Source organism: Scylla paramamosain, chromosome 49 (assembly GCF_035594125.1).
Source record: "Scylla paramamosain isolate STU-SP2022 chromosome 49, ASM3559412v1, whole genome shotgun sequence".
Classification (NCBI taxonomy): Eukaryota; Metazoa; Arthropoda; class Malacostraca; order Decapoda; family Portunidae; genus Scylla; species Scylla paramamosain.
Window position 1 is genome coordinate 98,197 of NC_087199.1, and position 9,304 is coordinate 107,500.

The 9,304-nt window shown below is 45.1% G+C and overlaps 2 protein-coding genes across 2 annotated transcripts in view; one reads left to right on the forward strand and one right to left on the reverse strand.

The window, feature by feature from the left end:
* Positions 1–1,053: 1,053 nt before the first annotated feature.
* Positions 1,054–7,580, reverse strand: LOC135095364 (probable E3 ubiquitin-protein ligase HERC4). Its single transcript, XM_063996130.1, has 6 exons — positions 6,856–7,580; positions 4,426–4,578; positions 4,108–4,272; positions 3,067–3,261; positions 2,373–2,456; positions 1,054–1,892 (listed from the first exon to the last, which is right to left on the reverse strand). The coding sequence occupies exons 1-4, from the start codon at positions 6,856–6,858 to the stop codon at positions 3,184–3,186; spliced, it is 399 nt and encodes a 132-aa protein (XP_063852200.1). The 5' UTR covers positions 6,859–7,580; the 3' UTR covers positions 1,054–1,892; positions 2,373–2,456; positions 3,067–3,183.
* Positions 7,581–9,162: 1,582 nt separating this feature from the next.
* LOC135095365 (UDP-glucosyltransferase 2-like) overlaps positions 9,163–9,304 on the forward strand; it is an 11,137-nt gene continuing 10,995 nt past the window's right edge. The window contains exon 1 of the mRNA XM_063996131.1: positions 9,163–9,304. This exon is cut by the window's right edge and continues 940 nt beyond it. The gene's annotated coding sequence lies outside the window, so the exon portion shown is untranslated.

The window sequence follows — 9,304 nt, forward strand, 5'->3', positions numbered from 1 at the left end:
AATAATAATAATAATATAAGGCTTTTCTCTCTCTCTCCATTTTTTTCTTTCACTAATAATAATATAAGGTTTTCTTTCTCTCTCTCTCTCTCTCTCTCTCTCTCTCTCTCTCTCTCTCTCTCTCTCTCTCTCTCTCTTTCCACTCTTTTTCTTTCAATAATAATATAATAAGGCTCTTCTCTCTCTAGATTTTCTCTTAACCCTCTTTCTTTTACTGTCTTTTTCCTCTCTCTCTCTCTCTCTCTCTCTCTCTCTCTCTCTCTCTCTCTCTCTCTCTCTCTCTCTTTAATTTAAACCTAGTTAAACCTAGGTACATTATCATCCGAAGGTACATTATCACCTGAAGGCGCACTGCCACGTGCAACCTGTTTTAGGGGTGTGACACAACAAATATAAATATAAAGATATATATACATATATATACATTCTTTATGGACTTATGTTAATATTGTTAGCAGGAGGGTTGGGAATGAGCCCCTCCAGTGGTGTGCTGTTAAATTCACGTCCTGGGTATCCATCCCCCTGATATGAGGGACGAAGGACGCGAAGACGTTCCACAGTCTGGAGACTCGCCCCCAAAAGGTGCGCCGGTGTTGGCTGGAGCGGGAACGCGGCACTTCCACTGAGTCACCACTGGATGACACTGTTCTCGTGCCCCGTGAGGTGACTCTGGCGGACAGCCGTAGTCCCGCCAGGCGTGGCACACCCTGCACCTGTGCCTTGTGGAACACCACAAGGGCCGCCAGGTCCCTGCGGTGTTCTATCGTGTCGACGGGAGCCTCAGGATAGGCTGGGGCACCTGCTGCTTCCACCAGTCGCAGCGCCCTGTCGCTGGATGCCGTGGAGCTTGCTGATGTGTGTGGCAGCACAGGACATCCAGGAGAGGGCGGAATACTCTAAATAAGGCCGTATCTGGGCCTTGTAGAGCAAGAACCTCCCTCTCCTGTCGAGCAAGTTGGCCACCCTTCTCTCTCTCTCTCTCTCTCTCTCTCTCTCTCTCTCTCTCTCTCTCTCTCTCTCTCTCTCTCATTTTTATAGTGATAATAATACAAGTTACCTTTTTCATTTTCTTTATTTCACTCATTTTTTTTGTAACAAGACTAAAAAATATACTGAAATTAATAATAATAATAATAATAATAATATTAATAATAATAATAATAATAATTCTGTAAACTATTACATATATTTTCTATTAATTTCTATATATTCTATTTTCTTAACAGGCACTTCCTCCTCCTTGTTCAGAGTATTAGTAGTAGTAGTAGTAGTAGTAGTGGTGGTGGTGGTGGCAGTGGTAATAATAGTAGTAGTCATGGTATATAGTGGTGGTGGAGGTAGTAGTAGTAGTAGTAGTAGTAGCTAACATTTAATGGGTACATTCTAAGGTTCTGTCCTTGCAACTCTCTCTCTCTCTCTCTCTCTCTCTCTCTCTCTCTCTCTCTCTCTCTCTCTCACACAGCTCCACAGCTCACAGCCCCACAGTATGTTGACAAACCCCCCACAGCCTCTCACTTTTAAAACTCTCTCTCTCACACACACACACACACACACACACACACACACACACACACACACACACACACACACACACACACACACACACACACACACAGAAGCCTAGAAATTGACACAACATGCAAGATTAATGATAAATTCTCACAGTCCCGTCTCTCTCTCACACACACACACACACACACACACACAGTCACTCCTCCGCTCTCTCTCTCTCTCTCTCTCTCTCTCTCTCTCTCTCACCTACCTTCATGCCCAGAATAGGAACCCTGTCAGTGCCCGTCAGGAACTTCAAAAACAACTTCTTCTGCTCCAGGGAGTTCGTGAAATACTTCCCAGAACGTGCGTATGACTGGGTGGTCTGGGAAACATTCGCCCTGGAAACACCAACAGAAATCAATAAACGGAAGGATATTAGTGTGAACGGTGTGTTTATTTACATTCCTGCGGTGTCGTGTGGGAGGACTGGGTGAAAACAGACAGTAGAGGAGGTGGGAAGGGGAGGACTGGGTGAATATAGACAGCAGAGGAGGTGGGGAGGGGAGGACCAGGTGAATAAAGACTGCAGAGGAGGTGGGGAGGGGATGACTGGGTGAAAACAGACAGTAGAGGAGGTGGGGAGGAGAGGACTGGGTGAATAAAGGGAGCAGAGGAGGTGGGGAGGAGAGGACTGGGTGAATAAAGAGAGCAGAGGAGGTGGGGAGGAGAGGACTGGGTGAATCAAGACAGCAGAGGAGGTGGGGAGGGTGTTCTACAATGCTGATGAACCGTTGAAAAACACACACAAAAAAAAATATACAAATAAACAAATAAACATATGTAAACCAAACCTAATTTGTCCTGCACCTCATTCTCACCTGCCGAGTGGCGTCACACCTGAGCAGAAGCGTCTTGGCCTGAGGGTCGAACAAGAATGGATACTCACAGAACAGGATTGGACTCTGTAATGTAAAGGATTGGATTAGTTAAAGTTGTTTTTAAGGGTTGAAGTGGTAAATGAAAGAGTTAAAGGGTGTTTAAAGGGTTTAAGGGGGTAAATAAAAGGTAGAAGGGTGATTTTAAGGGTTTATGAGGCTATTTAAAGGTTTGGTGTCTTTTAAAAGGTGTTTTTAAGGGCTTAAGAGAATAAATAAAGGGTTTTCAATTTTTAAAGGGTGTTTCTAAGGGTCTCTCAGTTAAAATTAAAGGAATTGTCAATTTTAAAGGATGTTTTTAAGGGTTTAAGAGAATAAAATAAAGGGTTTTCAATTTTTAAAGGGTGTTTCTAAAGGTTTATCAGTTAAAATTAAAGGAATTGTCAATTTTAAAGGATGTTTTTAAGTGTTCAACATTGAAAGCTCCCCCAAACACAGTCACCCATTCACAAACACCCCCAATACATACACAAACACCCCCAAACATGGTCACCCATCTCCCAAACATCCCAAAAACACACCCAAACACCCCCAAAACACACCAAAACACATCTAAACACCCCAAAACACACCCAAACACCCCAAAATCACTCACCCACCTTCAAACACCCCCACACCCCCACACACACACACCCACCTCCCTCCTGGACATCGGGTGAAGCCTGCTGTTCATCCAGTTCAAGTAATCATTCCTAATATCAATTTTCTCTGCAATTTCTGGGATGTAAAAGTCGTCGTAGTTCAACCACCCCACTCAGCAGCCGGCTTGGAAGTTCAGACCGTGGACCAGGGACAACAGCCGCAGGGAAGACACAAGGGCACGCCGGTCTCTCTGTGGTGTGGTTAGGTTAGGTTAGGTTTGGTTAAGATCTGGTTGTGGTAGTGGTCTGAGTGGTTGTAAGTGATGTGGTGGTGTTGTAGATAAGAATTGTTGTAATAGTTGTTGTAGTAGTAGTAGTAGAAAAAGAAAAGGAAGAGGAGGAGGAGGAGGAGGAGGAGGAGGAAGAGAAAGAGAATGAGGAAGAGAATGGTAGTAGTAGTAGAAGTAGTAGTAGTAGTAGTAGTAGTAGTAGTAGTAGTAGTAGTAGTAGTAGTAGTAGTAGTAGTAGTAGCAGCAGTAGTAGTAGTAGTAGTAGTACACAGACAATTATACTTCTCTCTCTCTCTCTTACACTCAAAACACACACACACACACTCTCAATGCACACTCTTACAAACCAATTCTCTCTCTCTCTCTCTCTCTCTCTCTCTCTCTCTCTCTCTCTCTCTCTCTCTTTCTCTCTTACCTCAGAGCTAGATTGGTGAGCTGAATTCAGAGAGAGAGAGAGAGAGAGAGAGAGAGAGAGAGAGAGAGAGAGAGAGAGAGAGAGAGAGAGAGAGAGAGAGAGAGAGAGAGAGAGAGAGAGAGAGAGAGAGAGAGAGAGAGAGAGAGAGAGAGAGAGAGAGAGAGAGAGAGAGAGAGAGAGAGAGAGAGAGAGAGAATTGTTGTGAATTATCTTCTTCTTTTGCTAAGTTATATAAATAGATTATCTTTTTTTCCTCCTCCTCCTCCTCATAATCAAACATTCTTCCTCCTCCTCCTCCTACAAATGCCAAACACTCTTCCTCCTCCTCCTCTTCCTATTCAAATCATCTTCCTCCACCTCCTCCTCATCCACTACCACCACCATTACCTCACCTGCCTCAAACACACACTGGGGCTGTCCTCCTCTGCGTAGTCTAGCAGGCTGGCACCCCCTGGGGACAGCCATGGGCACACTACCACTTGAGGTAATTCCCTGCTGTGTGGAGTCTTGGTGCCCAGCTGCCCTGAGAGCCCCTGGCCAAATGCATACACGTGGCTCTGTGGGAGAGAGGTCAGGTCAGGTCAGGTTAAATTAGGTCTCCCTTTCCCCCTCTCTCTCTCTCTCTCTCTCTCTCTCTCTCTCTCTCTCTCTCTCTCTCTCTCTCTCTCTCTCTCTCTCTCTCTCTCTCTCTCTCTCTCTCTCGCTCTTACCTGCGAGGGGATGTAGACCAGGGTATGACCTCTCCCGCAGGCGACCTGGCCGACCTTTGAGCCACACAGGTCAAGCACAGTGCAAGGAATGGGGCAGTTATCTGTCGTGCCGTGACCAAGCTGCCCACAGCGTCCATACCCAGAGGTCCACAGCTGAGGAATAGTGACGTTAGGTTAGGTTAGGTTAGGTTAGATAAGGTTAGCTACCAAATACACTTCAGCCCAACATCTCCACTACATCCCAACCATTCCACAACACCCTAGTCATCCTCTCTCTCCTTTCCTAGCCTTCCCATCTATCTGCTCAGTATCTCCACTACTCCAGACAACCTCACCAATGAAAAAAAGACTAGAATTTTGGCACAAGAGGCTGAAAATGCTAGCAAAAGACACTTCAAGCCAAACAGGGGTGACGAAAACACCATTCACTGTCTGGCACCCACTCAGACTCACTCTAGACACCACACCTCTGACAAAACCAGTCTGGGAGGCCGAGGGAACCACCCAACTAACAACTGGTGACCTCAAGAGTGAAAGGAAGTTGTGTTAGGCGTGTAAGAAGTTCTCAGAATGAACCATCCACGGGTGGCTACAGGAGCATGGACTGGCAACCAAATCCCTTCTCATAAAGCTGGTGAAAAATAGATTTGCACAGGATGGCACACAAAGAATTTATTATAAAGCTGATGAAAAAGAGGGTGAAATTTGCAGACCCTGAAAATCCCAGAAACTCCAGCCTAACTGCCTTAGTGCACTTAGTGTCAAGGCTAGGTCACATTAGGTCACCTGAACAGAGAGAGTGTAAGGGGGGTGGCCTGGTGAAGGGAGGGGGGCCAGGTCAACCCTTAAATTGTGTGTAATAATGAAAATAATGATAACAGTGACCTCTCTCTCTCTCTCTCTCTCTCTCTCTTTCAGGTTAAGTTGTCATGTCTTGATTAAGTTAGGTTAGGTTAAGTTAGATTAGGTAAGGTTAAGTCTCTCTCTCTCTCTCTCTCTCTCTCTCTCTCTCTCTCTCTCTCTCTCAGGTTAAGTTGTCATGTCTTGGTTAAGTTAGGTTAGGTTAAGTTAGATTAGGTTAGGTTAGGTGTTTACTTGGCACTTTGGCCTGTACCGAGGTTCCCACACTGCCAAGTAAGATTAGTAGGTGACTGAGAAGAATGTATGGTATCATTTCAGGAGAGAACAATAATGCTTGACACATTTATGAGTACTGTTTTTGGATACTGAGAAACTTAGTAGTGATGTTCTTGTAGCAAAGTAATAGTTTCCATGATACAGGTAATTTGTGTTAGGTGATGCACATAGGTTAGGTTAGGCTAGGTTAAATGAGGTTAGGTTCAGGTGAGGTTAAGTTAGGAATGCCTTCTTTAAAGCTATCATCTCCATTCAAATACTTAAAATTACTGTTATTGTGTTCCCTGCTCATAAAACCTAATTCCCCACAAATTCCCCAGATTACAGCGGGTTGAGGGGAGGACACATCAAATGATATAATATTGAGTTGCTTTATGTTCAAAATCATCTATAAAAAAGAAGAGACAATAACAAACACCATAATTTTGGGTAAATTTATAGTTTAAGCCAATGTCCTCAATCTCTACCCACGGCCCCCCAATCCCTGAAGCAAGCTGGGGGGCCTGTGGGGAACCTAACCTAACCTAACCTGCCCACACAGCTTATGGGTATTTATAGAGACTTCCTATTGGTGCAACTCGTGGTGGTAGCACGTGATTGGCCCCAGGAATTATAGACACAGTGATCCTATCCAGCAGCTACCCACAATTCAAAGCATTAAACAACTGAAGTTCAGCCAACAATACACCATTTATGTTTACCTGTGGACTTAGAGAAAGTTGAGAGCGCTGTGCATTCCCAGGCCTACTGTGGCGTTATTATTAATTTCCGACAAGTAGTGTAATCATTAGAAATTATGTGAATAGTGAGAAGAACAAAATGAGGTAGGTTATTACCACGTAGTGTGTAATGGCTTAAACTATAATAAAACCCCAACAAAAAACTTAAAATACCAAAGTTTACCACAAAAGATCACTAAAACGAGCAAACTTAGCCTAGATACCGAAGTTTAAGGGCAACCCCAACCCGCCCACACCCTAAATACCCCTGAAACTTTAAAATTGCTTAATAAACGTGGGGAAAAAAAAAAACAGAACCCTTTAAATAAATCACGAAATTATACGAAGCCCCCAAAAAAACACACACAAACACAAATCCCTAAATTCTCACCCTAAAAAACACTAAAAAAAACTAAAATTTACCGTAAAATTAGGGGAAAAACTTAAAAAAAACACCAAAAATCTTATGAGGAAAACGTGGGAGACAGTGCAGTGACCACGGGGCTCCCTATTTCCCTTAATTTCTCCCTTATTTCAGATCCCCCGCGGCGCCTCAGGGTCCCCAGGGGCTCACCATGGATGCAGGGAACAGGTGTACTGGGGGCGGCCTCCGGGGTGGGGAATTACTTGGGAAACTTGCGAAAAAAACCAAGACTTCTAGGCAGTGCGGTAGAAGTAAACACGGGGGAACTGATCTTGACCTTGATGGTACAGGTGGCACAGGATCACTCCTGAGCCAGGCCTTTGGATCGGCAACTCCTGTAGAAGGGGAAAAAAAAAAGAGAAACGAACAGCATCCTCTATCCTAATTGTTCATACACCTGGCACGCCACATTCTCTCCAGAAACTGTTTCACCGCCTCAATCATCCTTTCATTCGCCTCTCTACACAGTCCCAGCAACAACACCATCCACTCTTTTCCTGTCTTCTCCACTCTTTCATTCCTATCTCATTCTTCCATTCATTCAATCCCACACATTTCACTTCTTTGTCTATCTCATTCTTCCATTTTCTCACATCCCATTCGGCTCCCACTCTGCCTCCTCTTGTTACCACCCATTCACGCTCATTTTGATTCCTACCAGCCATTCTTATCGCCCACACAACTTGCAATCCATTCCTGTCTGTCATTCTCATGCATCTCTTCCTCCATTTGCTTCCACTTTCATTCCACAGGTACACCTTCCTTGCTATTCTTGCATCATCCATTCTCTCAAGCCTAATCTTGTACCTAAGTGTGGCTTTTGTCAGTCTTTCTCTGAAGGTGCTCCATCCCATGTCACCTCAAGGCTTGCTTGGACAACTAGCAGGCTTCTCTCTTCCTTTTCTTGCACTTCTTCCTTGACTTTCCTCTTGACGTCTTGGATCTTAGCACCTCCCATGCTGGTGCACTCAATTTCCCTTCTCACAAAGTCGGGAGTCTTCCTTACCATGCTGTCTCCAATGACACGTACTGGGGCTTTCTTGATTACCATTCTCTTCTTCCTTGGGCGTCTGTCTGTTCTGGCCACTTCCACCACTTCTTGCTGGTCTTCAGTCTTCGTCTTCAGAACAGACAGACGCCCAAGGAAGAAGAGAATGGTAATCAAGAAAGCCCCAGTACGTGTCATTGGAGACAGCAGAAATGAAGAAAGTGAGGGAGAGACATAAATAAATACAAAAAAACGACCTAAAAATTAACATGACATCGCTACGGAGAAAAAAAAAAGAAAAAAAAGAAAAAACAAACAGAAATTAAGATTATACTAAAAAAGACGCGAAATGCAAAAGGGAGGCTTACAGTTTACAATTAATCCTGAAAAAATAAATAAAATAAATAAATAAAATAAAATAATTACGTGTGTTTTTGAAGTTTGCGGTGAGAGAAAGTACAAGATGAAAATGACCGCTAAGTGAAATTAATCCAGAACAGAAGATCAATTCACTCATAGACACAGACTGAAAGAGAGCTGATCGGGGTGCTGAAATGCAGAAAAAAAGCCTAATTTAACGTGATAAGATGACAAAAAGCAATTTAACACTTACCACATTAAACCAATACGTACTTGTGATGAGGCTAAGGTACCTGAGGGCGCCTTGTGAGTCTTGACAGTGACGTTGAAGGAGATGGAAGTAATATTTGTTAAAAAGCGGTTATTAACACATCAGGTTCAAGATCTGCCCGTTACTGACACCGACCAAACCTCTCCTGCTGCCATTTTATTTATTTATTCTATATGGGAGGGTCACACGGGCTAACAAAACAAAAACAGTGTAATATTTTTGGCTTTTGATTGTGTATGTGTGTGTGTGACAGAGAGAGAGAGAGAGAGAGAGAGAGAGAGAGAGAGAGAGAGAGAGAGAGAGAGAGAGAGAGAGAGAGAGAGAGAGAGAGAGAGAGAGAGAGAGAGAGAGTGTGTGTGTGTGTGTGTGTGTGTGTGTGTGTGTGTGAATGTGTATGGACGGAAAACGTAGAGTTGTGTGTGTGTGTGTGTGTGTGTGTGTGTGTGTGTGTGTGTGTGTGTGTGGACAGAGACAAGCAGGACAACACACACACACACACACACACACACACACACACACACACACACACACACACACAGGCAGCGGAGAGAAAAGGATGGTGGGGTGTGGGGTGACCCAGGCGGGAGAGGGATGAGGAGGGGAAGGGGAGGAGCAGGTTGGGGAGGGAGGTGGAGGGGAGGAGGGAAAGGTGACCTGTCTTAGAGTAGGGAGGCACACACACACACACACACACACACACACACACACACACACACACACACACGGGGCAGTGAGGGGGGGTAAGGGTGCAGTGTTGTTATCACCACCACCACCACCACCACTACCACACCACCACCACCACCACTACCACACCACCACCACCACCACCACCACACACTCCCGGGCCGAGTGTCGCGCCGCCAGCACGGTGTCCTTGGCGCTGCGTCGTCCCCAAGAACCTTCAGTCACCGCCCCGCCCCGCTGCGCCCCGCCCAACGCACCCACGACCCTCCCGCCCCGCCGCAGCCACCGCCACCTGC